The sequence below is a fragment of the Elgaria multicarinata genome, chromosome 3 (genome assembly GCF_023053635.1).
Source record: "Elgaria multicarinata webbii isolate HBS135686 ecotype San Diego chromosome 3, rElgMul1.1.pri, whole genome shotgun sequence".
Taxonomy (NCBI): Eukaryota; Metazoa; Chordata; class Lepidosauria; order Squamata; family Anguidae; genus Elgaria; species Elgaria multicarinata.
In genome coordinates, this window is record NC_086173.1 from 175875357 (window position 1) to 175892750 (window position 17394).

The 17394-nt window shown below is 57.0% G+C and overlaps 1 protein-coding gene across 2 annotated transcripts; it reads right to left on the bottom strand.

Moving 5' to 3' along the window:
• Positions 1-1013: 1013 nt before the first annotated feature.
• On the bottom strand, positions 1014-15769 carry WDR46 (WD repeat domain 46). Of its 2 annotated transcripts, none has more exons than XM_063122854.1 (16): positions 15627-15769; positions 14454-14597; positions 14258-14338; positions 14054-14166; positions 9010-9097; positions 8858-8919; positions 8603-8707; positions 6801-6951; positions 5948-6083; positions 5720-5819; positions 5462-5615; positions 3388-3535; positions 3201-3295; positions 2231-2326; positions 1998-2111; positions 1014-1216 (listed from the first exon to the last, which is right to left on the bottom strand). In XM_063122854.1, exons 1-16 carry the CDS (start codon positions 15690-15692, stop codon positions 1091-1093), a joined length of 1779 nt encoding a protein of 592 aa, XP_062978924.1. In that variant the 5' UTR covers positions 15693-15769; the 3' UTR covers positions 1014-1090. The 2 variants fall into 2 exon arrangements, with proteins under 2 accessions (XP_062978924.1, XP_062978923.1); XM_063122853.1 differs by having other exon boundaries at positions 14454-14600.
• Between the last annotated feature and the right edge of the window lie 1625 nt (positions 15770-17394).

A 17394-nucleotide genomic window follows, 5' to 3' on the forward strand; every position in this document is an offset into this window, starting at 1 on the left:
TCCTTCTTGAATTGTGGAACCCAGAACTGGACGCAATACTCTAGATGAGGCCTAACCAGGGCCGAATAGAGAGGAACCAGTACCTCACGTGATTTGGAAGCTATACTTCTATTAATGCAGCCCAAATGGTGCTATATAAATAAATAATAATAATAATAATTGCAGCCATATCGCACTATTGGCTCCTATTCAGCTTGCGATCTACAACAATTCCAAGATCTTTCTCGTTTGTAGTATTGCTGAGCCAAGTGTCCCCCATCTTGTAACTCTGCATTTGGTTTCTATTCCCTAAATGTAGAACTTGGCATTTATCCCTATTAAATTTCATTCTGTTGTTTTCAGCCCAGCACTCCAGCCTATCAAGATCACTTTGAAGGTTGTTTCTGTCTTCCAGGGTATTAGCTATCCCACCCAATTTTGTGTCATCTGCAAATCTGATAAGCGTTCCCTGCACCTTCTTGTCCAAATCATTAATAAAAATAATTTTTATCTGGTTGAGCTTTTATATTGCATTTTATATTATGGTTTTATACTGTTGTTTTATACTTTGAATGATTTTAATTTTTGTGAACCGCCCAGAGAGCTCCGGCTATTGGGCGGTATAGAAATGTAATAAATAAATAAATGAAAATGTTGAAGAGCACTGGGCCCAGGACTGAGCCCTGCGGCACCCCACTCGTTGCCTCTCCCCAGTTTGAGAAGGTTCCATTGAGAAGTCCTCTTTGAGTCCGATTCTGTAGCCCACTGTGGATCCACCTAATAGTTGTTCCATCTAGCCCACTTTTAGCTAGTTTGTTAATCAGAATGTCATGGGGTACTTTGTCAAAAGCTTTGCTGAAGTCAAGATATATGACGTCCACAGCGTTCCCACAGTCCACAAGGGAGGTTACCCGATCAAAAAATGAGATCAAATTAGTCTCGTCCAAACCCAGGCAAGCCAGGGGGGAAAGAACAGACCTTTAATAGAGGGATTCAACACAGGGGACGGGGGGGACGGGGGGGGAGGACGAGGGAAGGGCTTCCGTCTGGCTCTGAGCTCCTGGCCGCCCCCACCGAGGGGGGGGGGGCAGTCTTGCCTCCTCTGCGCCGCCTACTTCTGGAAGCGGTCCAGCGCAGAGCGGGGGCCGGCAGGGGCAGCCGCCCAGGACGCCTTCTGCTGCTGCTGCTTCCGTTCCTGGGCCTCCATCTTCTCAGCCACACTCTTCCGGATGGTGGCCTGAGGAGAGGGGAGGGAGGCCGTTAGCAAGATCGGACCCCTGGCCCTAGGGGGGGGGGACAGCCAGACTGGAAGGGCTTCCGTGGAGGAGCAGCCTGGGGAGACGGGGTGGGGGGGTCAGGGCGGGGCTCCGGCAGAAAGGGGCAAGCAGCAAGCCATGGATGGGGCCTGCCCCCAATTGCTGAGAGGTGGGTCGCCAGGGGACCGAGGAGGCCGCTCCACCCGCCTCTGCCCCCCCCCAGTGACTCATTTATGCCCACACGCAGAGCCCCCTTCCCAAGTTGGGGGCGGAGTTGGAGAGAACGCGCACAGGGCCTGCAAGGAGCGGAGGCCGGCCAGCCGGTCGGGACGTCCCGCCCTCCGCTTCGCCTGTTTCCAAAGTCTGGCAAAGAATCCTCCCAACGCGCTGCGTCTGCCTGAAAACGCTCCGACCCTTTTGCCACCAGAGAGGAGGAGGAGGAGGAGGAGGAGGATGGGGAGGCCTTTCTGAAACCCCCGGGGGCCCAACAGGCCCCTGAGACGAGGTTCTCTTCTGCCTGGGGGACACACAAGGGCCGCCCCCTCTTGTTCTTTTTTCAGAGGCAGCCTGGGAGACCCAGGTTCAAATCCCTCCTCCGCCCCGGGGAGGACAAAACCGGGGGATGCCACTGATTCACTCAGGGAGCAAAGGGCGGCGAGAACTCCCATGAGCCTCTGCTCCCCCCTCCACCCACGCGGTGGGCCGAGGAGAGGACGGGGAAACACCCAGCCGCCCGCAAGCCGCCGAGGGGGGGAGACTCACCCGCTGCTCCTCCGCTGCCACCTTCTTCTTCCTCTTCAGCCGGCTGCCGGCAGAGTCACGCCCCTTCAGCCGCCGCCGGGGGGAGAATGGGCCTTTGGCCTGGGGGTCGTAGCCCTGCAAGGAGTGGGGCACACAGACCGCAGCTTGAGGCCTCTGCCACGCCCCTTTGCCCAGCCCCCCCTCGGCTGCCCCTCCCCCTCCAAAGACCCCCCGCTCCCCCCAGTGCTCCTCACCAGCCTCTCCACGCGCTCCTTGTGCCGCTGCTCCAGGGAGACCTTGTCGACCGCACCCAGCTGGCCGGGGTCCAGCGAGATCAGTTCCGACGGGATCTGTGGGGGGAGGAAGGAGGAGGGTGCGGTGGGCGGCAGAGCCGGAAGGCGGCAGGCCCTCCCCCGCAGCAGCAGCGGCGGACCCCAGCTTAGATGGGGGATCGGGCCCTCGATGGCTACTAGTCCTGAGCACTACGTGCCCCAGTGGGGGAAGAGTGGCCTTTGGGGGCTGATCCAGCAGGACGGTGCCGTGGGGGTGATGGTCCCACCCTGCGACCTTCATACTCAATAAAAAATGATACTTTTTTTTAAAAAAATGTCCAGCAGACTGATCAATAGACCGCAATGGAAATTAATCCATAAGGGAGCAATTGGCTTAAGGGGGCCCAAAGCTCCCTGGTCTTCAGCACACAATCGATGCGCTGCCCGAAGACCGTGAAGAGGAAAAGGCGCAGGGGGCAAGCGAACGCAGCCCTTCCGGCTGCTCTCATTTAGGGACGGCCCTTTATCGGGGGCCGTTCAGGGCAAAGGCACCTTCAGATCGGCGCATGGGGGCAGGTGCCAGCCGGGAAAAGCACCTTCGCTCCGCGTCCCCCCCACGTCCAGAGCGGCGCTCACCCGGGGCTGCACTCGTGGTCTCAGAGGGACGTCCGGAAGGCTTGTCTTAGAAACACTCTACCGTGTTTCCCGATCGTTCCCCTGCCTTCGGGGATTCTTGCAAACGGCCTTAACCGGTTACGGAAAGGCAGGATAGAAATGCACTCAATCAAACGCAATAAACAAAAATGAACGTTAATTGGATTTCAGCGCAGTGTGGCTGGGTTTCCTCGTACACTTGGCGGCCCTTTCGGGGATCCCGTGGTGTGTTGGGGCTCCCCTTCAAGACCGCCCGCGGGACCCGATTCTCTCCAGCTCGGGATCTCTGGAGCGTTACCTTCTCCAGCAAGGCCTTGACTTCCCACTCCTGACGCTGCTTCCGGCTCCGGAATGGGTTGCTCTCCAGGGCGTCGAAGTTGGGCTCCCCGGCTCCTGCAACGCGAGGCAGGCGGGGGTGAGATGGGCCCCCAGCGCCCTCCCCAAAGATGGGCCCCCCAGCCCCTGCCTCCCCCGGTCCCCCTTACCCGGCACAAGCAGGCTGGCGAATCCCTCCTCGTGACCCACGCCCAGCACGTCCTCAAAGGGGCAGAAGCGCAGGCCGTGGGAGGGGCGGGGCAGGCCGTGGCACAGGTACGGCTTGGAGGGCGGGCGGACCAAGATGTCCTTGTACACCTGGTGGGGGGGGTGGAGGAAGGGAGAGACGTCACGGGCAGGCCGGGCTCCGCAGGGCCTCTAGACGCCTGGATCCGGGGAAGGACGTTGAGGCCACCGCTTCTTCCTGCCAGGAGCCCTGGGGTGGGGTGGGGGCTCTCTGGAACAGGAGTGGGAAGAAGGGGGCTTCCAGGGAGGGCACTGCGTCTCCCCACCCCAACCCCCTGGCAGCAAAACCTGACCTTCTCGCAAGGCCTCTGCGGCTCCGTTCGTATTCATGACCCAGGGTGACAGAAGGCAGCCTGGTGCCCTACGGACAGGTTGCATCTACAGCTCCCAGCATTCCAAGGATGCTGGGAACTGCAGTCCAACATATATGGTTGGCACCAGGCTAGGGAGGGCTGCCGTTGCCGTTCAATGGGTCCTGAGTGAGGCACAACTGCCGCATCCATTTAAAGAGCTTTGCGTGTCCTCCCAGAGTGCAGGACACAGAGGACACATAGAGCGACAAAGGCTCAAGTGACAGGAAGTGCGAAAAGAAGGAAAACCCCGTAGGGGAGTAAAAAATGAGCCAAGGGCAAGGACGGAACCAAGGAATCTTCTGCAATAATACTGTTTGTAAAAAGTTAATCAAAGGGCCAGGTGCCTGGCAGTTAAATCAACTTTTTACTAATAATATTATTGTAGAAGATTCCTTGGTTCCGTCCTTGCCCTTGGCTCATTTTTTTACTCAAGTGACAGGAAGCCAGATTCTGGCTGGACATCAGGAAAAACTTCCTGACTGTTAGAGCAGTATGACAGTGAAACCAGTGACCTGGGGAGGTGGTGGGCTCTCCCACACTAGAGGCCTTCAAGAGGCAGCTGGACAACCATCTGTCAGGGATGCTTTAGGGTGGATTCCTGCATTGAGCAGGGGGTTGGACTCGATGGCCTTGTAGGCCCCTCCCAACTCTGCTATTCTACGATTCTATGTGTGGCCACGAGGAGCCTGGTGAATTAAAACAGGCTGTGTCAGGACTTGAACTCGCACCCCACCTCCCGCTCCGGGATGATCCGGCCGTGTTGTCTGAAGCCATTTGCCTTGGTTTAATTTAAGTCAATGGCCCTTAATGGAAGGGAAGGACTTAGGGGAGGAGAGGAGAGCATCTAAACATTTTTGGGCCCGTGGGCTCAGCTGGAAATCTGAGGAAGTGTCACAGGCGGCGGCACCACCCAGCGGCTGCCGTGGAAGGACCAACTTGCCCCCAAATGGCCTGGTCACAAAGGCCAAGGAAAGAACCCAGGAAACAGGGTGCAGGGCGCAGGCCGGGCTGGGGGCCCAGAGACCAGGGCGCATCGGGGCCACCATAAGGCACGGCCACCATTTCAGGCGGTGATGCTCTGAGAAATACACACACACACCCCACGTAAAACCACAGGCAGGCAACCAACCAACCACGTTGCTCCCTGCTGGCTGCTCACGCTGAGGCGGCTGCCCGTGGCAGATGGGCGTTTCCCATTTCCCCTTGGAAGACTGTTCCAGTGGCCGGCAGGGCTGCTGGGCGCAGGACACCGGCCTCATCCTGCTCCCCCCCCCCGCCCACCCCCTGCACTACTTTTCCCAATAATGGCTCCGGCCCCAGCGGGGGACAGGAGCAGAGTGCCGTGGGGGCAGCTGGAGCAGCCCTGGCTCCGGCCCTAGGCTTCGCTCCACCTTCGGGGTGGAACCTTTTCATTCATTAAACAAAAAAAAGAATTGGGAATATATAAAACGGTGGCGCAGCAGCCGGCTTTTTAAGAGGTCAAAATCCAAGGGAGGGAAAGGGGGGCGGCTGGGCGGAGCATCTGGGGGCCCCCCGGGGAGAGAGGGGGGGACAAAGGCCACCAGGGAAACGGACAGGCCTGGAGCAACCCCAGCGGCACCTGTTGCACCTCCACCCACCTGCCCCCCCTCCCCTCCGCAGTTACCTGGACCACCTCTTGACAGGCGGCCCCCAGCAGCCCCCGCTGGCTGAAGTCCAGCTGCCCAGCCCCCGTGGGCAGCAGCAGGGAGTGGAGGCGCCGATACGCCCGAAGGTCATAGAGGTGGAGCTTCCTGTCCAAGCCGGAGGTCGCCATGTAGCTGCGCGAAGAGAGGGGAGACACACACGCCCCTCCGGGCTCAGCCGCTGCTCCCACCTTTTCCCGGTGCCCCCCCTCCCCTCGCCCACAGGCCATTCCACTCACGTGCCAGAGCCATCGACCGCCACGGCCCGGACCGCCCCACGGTGGCACAACATCCGGACCAGCGGCTCCTTGACGTTGGGGCTCCACAGCGTCACTGTGCCTAGCGTAGGGGAGGGGAGAGATCAGACAGGGGAGGGGGCAGGGCTCACGGGTCCTGGGGGGTGAAGGACGCAGGGAGCACGGGGAAGCCACGAGCCCCCAAGGCGGGGCTGCGGCAGCCGGACTCACCGTTGCTGTGTCCCAGGTGGACGATGGCGTTGCAAGGGTTCTGGGCCATCACGGCCAGCCGCCCCCCCTTGGTGCAGATGGTGGCCACCTCCTTGCCCACGGAGATGTCCAGGTACTGCAGGAAGCCCGTCTCGCTCTGAGGGGGTCACGGGGGGGGGGGGGGGAAGAGCCGTGCCGGGGTGTTACCGGCGGGACAGAAGGCCCCAGGAACAGGGCGGGGGCTGCTCACAGCGGCCAACCAGGCCTGCGCCCACCCCGGGAAAACGCACACACGCAAGAGGCCCAGGCAGAGGTCCCAGTTCAAGTCCATCACACTCCGAGGGGCTCAAATTCCAAGAAAAAGGGTGTTTTGACTCGGGAGGAGGCGGGATCCCTCCCGTCAAGAGGGCTCTCAATTTCCTGCATCATCCTCAGTGACAGCACTCTTCAAATACTTAAAAGGTTGTCACACAGAGGAGGGCCAGGATCTCTTCTCGATCCTCCCAGAGTGCAGGACACGGAATAAGGGGCTCACGTTAAAGGAAGCCAGATTCCGGCTGGACGTCAGGAAAAACTTCCTGACTGTTAGAGCAGTACGACAAGGTTGTGGGCTCTCCCACACTAGAGGCCTTCAAGAGGCAGCTGGACAACCACCTGTCAGGGATGCTTTAGGGTGGATTCCTGCCATGGGCAGGGGGTTGGACTCGATGGCCTTGTAGGCCCCTCCCAACTCTGCTACGCTATGGTTCTATGAGACCCATGAAATGTCCCCTTGCAGCCCTTTACGTGGCCCCACTTCCTAGGAGGGGAATCTGGCTGGCGGCAAGGGGAAGGCTGACCAGGGTGGGGTAGGGGCCCCCCAGGGGGTCCTCACCGCGGTGGCCAGCAGGAAGTGGTAGGGCAGGAACTCCATGCGCTGGACGCCGTTGAAGCGCTTGAGGCAGTTCAGCTCCACCCCTTGGTTGTCGTAGACGTAGAGCCACTTGCGCTGAGACACCGCGAACATCGTCTCCGTGTGCAGCCACCTGCCGGGAGAGAGGAGCGTGAGGAGGAGGAGGGAGGAGGAGAGACCAGCCGCAGAGGAGCAAGGAGGCCGGAAGTTTTTCTTGGCCTTGGACAGTGCAGACGCTTTACTTATGTAATAATGATTCCCTAATACAGCCTCCCCTACTACAACTCCCATAATCCCCGAACCTGAGCTGGCTGGGGATTATGGGAGTTGTAGTCTGACACATATAGAGGAGGCCTGGGATGGGGTGATGGCTGTTCTAACATAAAAATCACATTTCATCTCAGGCACAGAGGAGACGTTGCACTTGAAGAGAAGGGTTTAAGCCCCACTGGGAGTTTGGGAGGAGGAATCACCACCACGGAACGGATCCAAGTCTAGTCGAGCTCAGAGTAGACCCACTGAAATCAATGGGAGTCGAAGTTGGACCTGGCTAACTTCAGTCTTGTTGATTTCAGTGTGTCTCCTCCGCTTCCGCCTGGGTCCAACCCAAGCCTAAAAGACAGGGCTACCTTACAGGGTCGTTGGGAGGATTCTCTCCCCCCCCCCCCCCCCGCTTGCAAACTGCTCTGAAAGCAGCCCTTAAGAGTGCACGGAAACCCCCCTTTTCCCTCAGTGGCTTTGGAAAGGCAAAGGAGGAGATTTGGGGAGGGGCACGAAGGGGGGAAGAAACGAGTCCTCCCAGCCACCATCTCAGTACGAAGAAGACCCAAAGTATGAAATTTACAGGTGGTTTTTCAAAAAGTTAACCCTTTTTCTTCTTTTTGTTTTGTTATCTTTAATTATCATAGAATAGCAGAGTTGGAAGGGTCCTCTTGAGGCCATGGAGTCCAACCCCCTGCTCAATGCAGGAATCCACCCTAAAGCATCCCTGACAGACGGTTGTCCAGCTGCCCCTTGAAGGCCTCTAGTGTGGGAGAGCCCACAACCTCACCAGGCAACTGATTCCATTGCCGTACTGCTCTAACAATCAGGAAGTTTTTCCTGATGTCCAGCCGGAATCTGGCTTCCTTTAACTTGAGCCCGTTATTCCGTGTCCTGCACTCTGGGAGGATCCAGAAGAGATCCTGGCCCTCCTCTGTGTGACAACCTTTTAAGTATTTGAAGAGTGCTCTCATGTCTCCCTTCAATTATGCTTTAACGAAGCAAGTCGGGCGGTGAAAACGGACCCAACGCAGCTCACAGGGGGTGACCACCACCGCTGCAGCCCTGAAAAATCCCGGGTTTCCCCCAGTCCTCCCCGGATCAGGTGTCCTCAGACCGGGCGGCTGCTCCCCTCGTCTGCCGCGGATTTCCTTTTGTGCTGCTGCTCGCTGGGCTTCTGAGGGTTCGCTGCTGCTTTTACGACCGTATCAAGTGTTTATTGCACGTCTTATCGGGATGGCGACTGGCCAAGGAATGTTTGACATGACTACGTAACCAACACTTCAACGTGGAGAGTGTTAGAAGCGGCCCTTGACAGGGGCTCAGAGCACCAACGCGGGTGTCTTTACCACCTGCTCCCACCCAATCCTTTTTAGCCGGCGATGCTGCGGGGATTCGAACCCGGCGCCGTCTGACTCTGAAGCAGAGACTCCGCCGCTGCGCTATGGCCCTTTTCTGTTGCAGAAAGCACCCTCCCTCCCCACTACGCCCAACACGGGGACAGCGGGCGGGGGCAAACTCACGCCAGGTCGGTGATGGACTCCATGACGTTGATCTCGCACATCAAGGCCTTCGAGTGCCAGTCGAGAGCTGCCACGTGGCCACGGCGCCCGCCCAGGAGAAGGTGCCTGCAGAGGAGCAGAAGGCGCAATGGCGGCGTCCGGGCAGAAGAGGGGCAGTGTCTCTCCTCCCCCCCGCAGCCGGGGGGTGGGGAAAGGCCAGGCAGAGCTCGCTCTGGTGCCCCAGGTGACACCCGCAAAGGGCCAGCCGGCACTCACCTGCCGTTGCGCGTGTAGCTGACCCGGTAGGGGCCAAACTGGTTCAGTCTCAATTCAAAGTGCTGCCGGGAGGGAGACAAGACAAGGTCAGGTGTGGAGGGGGCCAGCCCACCCCTCTAAGAAGAAGCCCCCAGCCCCAAATCCCAGCCCACCTTGGCGCTGGCAGCCAGGTCCACGGCCTCAGCAATGTCCGCCTGGGCAATGGTGCAGGTGTCTTCCCCTTCGTCCCCTTCCAGGAACCTGGGAAGGCAGGGGAAAAGGGGGGGGAGAAGCAGATGAGCAGGACTGCACCCCAAGGCGAGGGGCCAGGGCCAAATGACGGAGGCCACGGCCACGCTCACAGGGTGGCGGATCTCCGTGCCCTTTAGGGCATTTATATCCCAGCATACTTAAAAAAGCCAACCACACAACTTACCAGGAGGAGCAGGGCCTTCTCTGCTGTGGCACCACGGCTGTGGAATGAGCTCCCTAGAGAGGTTCGCCTGGAACCTGCATGACACTCTTTTCCACGCCAGGCGAAGACCTCCTTATTCTCCCAGTATTTCAACCGGTTATCATCGTTTTTAAACATTGTTTTAAATCTGCATTTTAAATCTGTATTACTCTCTGCATTGCAGCTCGGTTTTATCCTGGTTGCGCTTTTATATTGTACTTTATATTGCTTTTACGGTTTTAAGTTTTGTGAACCGCCCAGAGAGCTTCGGCTGTTGGGCGGTATAGAAATGCAATAAATCAATTTGTATAGGCTTGTTTTTGAAACCCAGAAAATGTTCACAAAACTGTTCTAATTGATATTTAAAAGCATTGTTTGGTTTTTAGTTTACGGTTCCAGGATTCCATTACCGACCTTTACTCTTCTTGGTTCGTTTTAAATTACGCCGCGAAACTTCCTGGGGTAAACAGTGGCCTATAAAGGCCTTAAATAAATAAATATCTGAAAACAGAAAGTAATAAACTACAAACAAACATTGCGATAGTCTAAAGCAATCACAGCAGGCGCAAAGGGCCATCCTCTCCAAGCGCCCGTCCCCCGGCAGCAGTGAAGGTGATTCCTGGAAAGAGTGACAAGGCTGTGCTCCCCGGACCCTTGCAAGGGCAGGCCCAGGGCTGAGGGTGGGTGGGGGGTCAGGACACGCCAGAATGAGGCCCCCTGCGCTTACACGAGGCGCAGAAGATGGGTCGCGCCAGAAAAAGAGAGAGCCAGCAGAGCCATGACCGAGGTGGGCAGGATCATGCACAGTGTGGAGGAAGTGGAGCGGGAGGCCCGTTTCTCCCTCTCCCATCATGCAAGAACCCGAAGAGAGTCATGATCCCCTGAAGCAGATGGGTGGGAGACCCGGGACAGGGAAACGGAAGGAGCTCTGCATAGAGCGCAGAGAATTCTATGATTATTTATGGAACCAGTGACCGAGGGAGGTTGTGGGGCGCTCTCCCACACTGGAGGCCTTCAAGAGGCAGTTGGACAGCCATCTGTCAAGGATAGAATAGCAGAGTTGGAAGGGTCCTACAAGGCCATCGAGTCCAACCCCCTGCTCAATGCAGGAATCCACCCTAAAGCATCCCTGACAGATGGTGGTCCAGCTGCCTCTTGAAGGCCTCTAGTGTGGGAGAGCCCACAACCTCCCTAGGTAGCTGATTCCATTGTCGCACTGCTCTAACAGTCAGGAAGTTTTTCCTGATGTCCAGCTGGAATCTGGCTTCCTTGAGCCCGTTCTTCCGTGTCCTGCACTCTGGGAGGATCGAGAAGAGATCCTGGCCCTCCTCTGTGTGACAACCTTTTAAGTATTTGAAGAGTGCTCTCATGTCTCCCCTCCATCTTCTCTTCTCCAGGCTAAACAGGCCCAGTTCTTTCAGTCTCTCTTCATAGGGCTTTGCTTCCAGACCCCTGATGATCCTGGCTGCCCTCCCCTGAACACGCTTTAGGGTGGATTCCTGCACTGAGCAGGGGGGATGGCCACCCGTTTGGGCAGCCTTAAAAGGGGGTTGGGATGAATTCCTGGAGGGGGAAGAGGCCTCCTACAGTACCCAGACTCCCTCTAGTATCAGAGGCAGTCCGCCTAGGTACACCGGTGGCTGGGGAACATGGGCGGGAGGGTGATGCAGCACTGGCATCCTGCTTGTGGGCTTCCCTTTGGAGCAGCTGGGTGGCCACTCTGTGGCGAGAAGGCAGGACAAGGTGGGCTCACGCAGGTCTGTGCCACCAACTCCCTATACGCAGTGAGGAAGGAAATGCAGAAACGGATGCTTTCCTGCCCCTGCCCCCCCGCCCCAGAGGCCTCAGGGAATGAGTAGGTGCCCCCCCACCCCCCTGGCTACCGTGTGGGCTCCCCCCCATGGCCTTGAGTCGTGCCTCTGCAGGGGCCAGGGCAAGACCATCTGCGCACGACCCTTGGCCATCTCACTACAGGGTTTTGAACCAACAGAAATCCCCATGCAGCCTTCAAGCGCAGCTCCACGCAGACAATGCACTGCAGTAGCCAAAGCTACCATGTTACCAGAATGCGGATAATTATGGCCGGGAGACTTCCGTTGAGGAGGGACGGCCTTTGGTGCACAGCACCCTAAGCTGCGTGTCACAGATGCTGCTGCTGTATGTAGTATTCAAGCCAAATCGAACAGCACCCGCTACCTGCGTACCTGATCCGTAACTGAGAACAGGTTGGACACCCACTCACCCAGCACGGACCAGACAGGCCATTTGTGAGCTCAGGAAGGGATATCCTCCCTTGTGTCAATTTCAGCAACTCATTTCACTTTAAAAAAAAAAAAATTAAAGGACAAGATCCTAGCCCCTATGACTGAGAGACCAGAGCAGCAGCAGAGTTAAGGGATCTACTGCAATAAAAACTGCGCACGCATGAGATGACCGACCGCAATGTCAGCGCTGGCCTGTCTCAAAGGGTGCTTTTTGTGATTTCGCAGCTGAAAAAAAACCCAACAACGGAAAGACTGAAGACAAAATCTCCCGAGGCCGAGCAGGGCCCGAAACAGCCCTCCCGAGGAGGAGGAGGTCATGTTGGCTGCCGGCTCCTCCGATGCCCAGGCCCGATATCCCTACGGCGGACAAGGCAGCATTGTTTGAGGCGTCTGCCACTCCGCCCTAGAAAAAGTTGCTGGATAAGTAGGGCTGGATGGTTGCCGAGACGCCCTTGTTCCATCAGGCTGGAGGAAGGAGGGGCCGCTCAGGGCCAGACGACGACAGGGGGTCTCTCTGCCGCGGACGGATGGTTTGCCCGCTTGGTGGCTGGTATTTTCCAGGGGTGTAGGGAAAAGAGGCGACTAGCTACGAATTCTCAAAAAAGTTTCTTTATTTTTCTCATACGAAATATAAAAAATGTTCTAAAATCTGTAAACCAATCAAGTGTAGTTATTTATGTTAACTTGTTGTAATGATAAAAAATACAAACTCAGTAAGCTATGAGTGTTTCTTCTAATACAAATGGTTGAGCTGATTATATCATGAGAAGTTTAATCCAGTAAAAACTTAGTGTGAAGGTCCATATATTGTATTAGTTTCCTTTTATTTAATGTTAAGGTGGATGAACTTGTTTATGATGTAATATGACTTTATATATTCTTCTTGAATACCTTATAGCTCCTGATGAAGGATCCACAAGATCCGAAACGTTGAGCGTTGTACAAGTTTGGTTTAAAGTTTTTAGAACTTTTTTTATATTTCGAATCAGAAAAATAAAGAAACCTTTTTGAGAATTCATAGCACCAGAGCTGGTCGCCTCTTTTTCCTATAGCCTTTTCGTGGTGCTTTTTCCCTTTTTCCACAACAATTTTCCAGGGGTGGCAGGGGGCTGCTGTGGTCCACGGAGCTTCACCCCAGACCAGGAATTACAAAAACAGAGGGAGCTGGGCTTGCAAGTGCACACGCACACACGCACAACATGCCCCTTTGTTGGCCTCCTTCAAGGGCTTCGCAGCCGCTAAAGTGAAGCCGCAAGGGGCTTCGGACCCGTCTCCCCGAAGGAGCACCTGGCATTCTGCCCTGACTCCTCTTTGGGGGCTCTGCTCCGGGTGCCACTGCCCAGAACGGTTTGACAGGCGGCAGCCAGCGAAAGAGCCTTCTCTGTGTTAGCCCCGCAATGGGGGAGTCCCTTCCTCAAAGAGACCCAACCTGGAATCTTCCCGGCATGCATTTAGGTGCCAGGTCAGGCTCATCCCTTGTCTCGATGGCTAACGTCACTGCTCTTCTACACGAGCGTAAAGCCTGTGTCCCCCCACCCACGCTAGTGGTCTGAGAAAAAGTGGATGAAAATACGTCGGGCCGTTTCCCTTGTAAGTGGAACAACACTAGAGGCCTTCAAGAAGCAGCTGGACAACCATCTGCCAGGGATGCTTTAAGGTGGATTCCTGCATTGAGCGGGGGTTGGACTGGATGGCCTTGTAGGCCCCTTCTGACTCTACTTGTCTATGATCTTATGAACTTTACACGGGATCGACTGATGGCATTTTTTAAAGTGAAGTGACCTATTAAACTTGAACTAAATACTTTAAGAGCAGATCAACAATGGAACCCGTGGCCTAGGGAGGTTGTGGGCTCTCCCACACTTGAGGCCTTCAGGAGGCAGCTGGACAGCCATCACTCAGGGATGCTTTAGGGTGGATTCCTGCATTGAGCAGGGGGTTGGACTCGATGGCCCTGTAGGCCCCTTCTAACTCTGCTATTCTAAGATTCTATGATAAAAAATAAATCTACTGTACTACTAAACAGACGTGTTTGTTTGCATGTCCTCACTGGATTTGAAAACGGTACGTCCGACTGTTATGACATTTTCAGGATTTGTGGTTTGGGACGGTTTCAGGCATACTGATCGTTTTACCTGCCTTCTTGAAAGAAAATGGCGGCCAATAAAAACATGTAAACGTTTCCTGCTTCCGCTAACGGTTTGGCCATAGGTCCTCCCACACCTGGACGCCCCACGCACCTGAAGCTCCCAGGCCCTCAGCTGCCCTTCCCAGGGGGGCTGGGGGTTACTGTTCACCGGGGGGGGGGGGCTACTCGGCCTTCCTGCTGGTGGCTGCTCAGTGACATGGAAACATCTTCCTAAGAACGGTGGACTCATGCAGAATACAAGGAATGCCGTGAGGGTCCGTGGCCCAGGGCTGGCTGGCTGTGCAAAGGGGCGAAATGGAGCCAGGGCCCTATTCTGGGCAAGCGGGGGGGGGGGGGGAGGGGGCCGTTACCCAGGTTCCTCCAGGAGCAGCAGCTCCGTCCGGGCCGCCTGCTTGGCCGCCGTCTCCTCCTGCTCCTCCTGCAGCGCCAGCTGGTGCTTGAGGCGCTTGCTTGACGCCGAGCCCTGAGGGACAGAAGACGGGGTGGGTGGGGAGGAGATGCATGAGGATGGCGGGCAGTGGAGGCGGCCCAGGGCGAGGGGCAAAGGCACTCACCAGCTGACCCGTGGCTCCTCGCTGGAACTTCGCCAGCCGCTGACGGAGGACGGGGGCCGCCCCGGGAAACGGGTCCATTCTCTGTGAGAAGAAGAGGGAAGAGTAGTGGGTGGGTGTGGGACACCTCAGACCCCTCCTCTGCCTTCCCACGGCAGGGCCTCGTTCTGCCCCTCCCCAACCTCGCTGCTCTACTTACCCCGGAGATGCAACTTCTGCCGCCTGGCCTTGGCTTCCTCTTCCTGGGACCCCCATCCTTCCGGGGCTCCTGGATCCCTGAAGGGCCAGACTGCTGGGGGGCCTCTTTGCTCAACTCCCCCTCCCAGTATCGCTGGGGCATCTTCTTCTGGGGGGGGCAAAGGAGTGGTGGTTAAGAGCGGAACTTTGCCCAACCCGGCACCCTGAAGATGTCCAGAACTACAACTCCCAGCATCCACCAGGAAGCCATGCTGGGAGTTTGAGTCCAACTCCCATGGTGCAGAGAACGTGGATAGGGAGACACCTTTCTCCCATAATACTAGAACCCAATGGGGTCATTATCCCTTGAAGCTGATGGGTGGGAGATTCAGGGCAGATAAAAGGAAGGACTTCTTCACACAGCACATAGTCGAACTCTGGAACTCACCGCCACAAGATGTGGTGGCGGCCACCAACGGGAGAATTCTCGGAAGAGGAGAAGGCTATCCATGGCTACTAGCCCTGATGGCTGTGTGCTGCCTCCAGCGTCCGAGGCAGGAAGCCTGTATACCCTTCTCCCTCCCTCCCTCCCTCCACACCCCCAATGATTGGTAGTATCCAATGCTTTTCTAACTTCCATCCATTCATTTCAACAGGTCTACTCCAAGCACAACTTACACTGGTGCAACCCCTGGATTCCCCACAAGCAGAGGGGTCAGCCTGGGGTTCGGGGGGGCGAGGATGGCCTCGCCTGACGGGCAGGTCGGCCCAGAGGAACGGGGGGCGGGGCAAGGGGATTGTGTGCGGGGGCAACTGGGCTTTTGGGGACGCCTCGCATTCAATTTCAAAAGCAACTGACCTCGCAGGCAATCTCAGGGTCTCGGGCGGGGGGGGGGGGGCGAGGGGAGGTGGTCACGTCTCCTACTGGGCTGAGGATGCTGGGAGCTGTAGTCCAGGGGCGACTGAACGGAAGTCTGCACACGCTCAGAGGCTGCAGTGATCCAGGCTTTCCTCTCCCTGGCGCCCTGTGTGTCGGACTACAAGTCCCAGCAGCTGGTGGGGGCTGCAGGCCAACCCTTCCGGAGGGCGCCCGGCAAGAGGAAGGGTTGCACTGACCCCATTGTTTTCCCTCCCCCCACCCCTCACACAAGGGGGGCTGGAAGACACCTCCCCCCCCCGAGCGCTCTTTTCTCACCTTTTTCGCCTTTGCTGCTGCTGGTGCTGGTGCCGCCGCCTCGTCCTGCCCCCGGGTCCCCTCCATGGCTTTGGGTTTCCTTCTTCCCACTCCCTACTCGCTCTCTCGCTCTCGCTCTCTCTCCCCCTTCTTCCTACCCACGTGGAGCCCCACTCAAACACACACACTTCCGGGTCTCTCTCGCTCTTCCCCCGTGCCCAATCAGAGCGCAGGGCACCCGCCCCTCTCCGCCAATCGGCGCTCGTTTGAGGCCAGCCGGAAGTGAAGCCGCCAGGGAGGCCCCGGCGCGAGGGGCGGAGCCCGGATGACGGGAGAGGCGGGGGCGGCCATGTTGGTCAAGGGCAGCCGCCATTTCCTCCCCCATTTTTGAAGCGGGAGGAAGGAGGCGTCGGGCATTTTGAGTGATGGCAACGTTGAACGCGGGAGGTGGGAAAAAGAGGAGCAATTCGTGGTTTGGTCCTTTGCACATTTAAAATGGCTCCTTGCAGAGGAGTTTGTGACTAAAGCGTCGCTCCTTTCTGTTAAAAGCTCCCCGGGTGACCACGATTGGCCTACTTCACAGGGTTGTTGTGAGCTCCTTGGAAGGAAGGTGGAATCACGAGGAAAATGGCAATAAATAAATAAAATAAAATAAATGAACCACAACAGCCACCCCAGTTCTGCAGCCTCCAGACGTGCTGGACTCCAGCTTCCATCATTCCCAGGCAGCCATGTTAATGGGCCTTGCAATCCAGCCCATCAGGAGATCTCCAATGTGGGAGAGGCTGTTCCAGGAAGAGGCGCCTCCGCCCTTTTCCCACTGCTGCCCTCACTTAATATGGCGGCCACCAGCTTCACCCCCCCCCGTGATATAGACCCTTCTCGCCCTGGCTTCTCAGCTGCCCTTACTCAACCTGCCCCCCCCCCCCGGCTTCAGGACCTCACATGCAGGGGGCGGAGCTTCTCTCAACAAGTACTCCTATTGGCGTCTCTCTAAAGATGGATGACCAATGAAAGGGTTCTTTTTCCTATCAGTTCCAGCAGATACCTTTTCTCCCCGCCCCTAACATCCCCTGAAGAGGAGTTCTGTTAAACTCCAAAGCTGGCACACTACTGTTGCTGGTGGCCTTTTCTTTCAGGTGGACCTCCGTGGCTACCTGCCATGTTTGCCCACCCCATGAGCCCCATTACCGATCAGTGCCATTGACTTGGAACTAAAGCCCAGCGATGCTCCATGGGGCACCACGACATATTTGGCCCCCACATTGATTGGAAAGGTGCCATGTCAGGTGGCAACCGTTCCACTTATTATATTTCAAGTATGCTTAGCCCGTTCCACAGCCAAAAAGGCTCCTGGCTTCCACACCATCAGTCAGTCACAGACGATGGCCCTTGCCCCCAGACCTAGCATCTAAGGAAAAAGAAGCCAGGAGGGAAGAGGAAAATGCTTTTTTAAAAGGATGCCCGTTCACAGAAGAAAACCCTAGTTTTCAGCACAGGATGGCACTGCAGTCTTTCAACAGGGCTGGTCAAGCGGCTCCGCTCCCTCCGGCGATGACCTTTGAGGCCAGAGGTGCCTTGGCAAGGGTGGGCCTCACGCCTGGCCCGGCTTCAGGGTGGCAGAAGCTCCTTCTCCACCCACTGGGCTCTGTGGCAGAGCCCATGGATTACTCCGGCTGAGTATCCGCCCGCCATGCCAACGTTTCTGGCACAGGAGCCTTCCGAGGTATCCCCTGCACTGGGCGCAAGAGAGGGGTGGGGCAGCGGGAATGCGTTCCTAGGCCCTCCC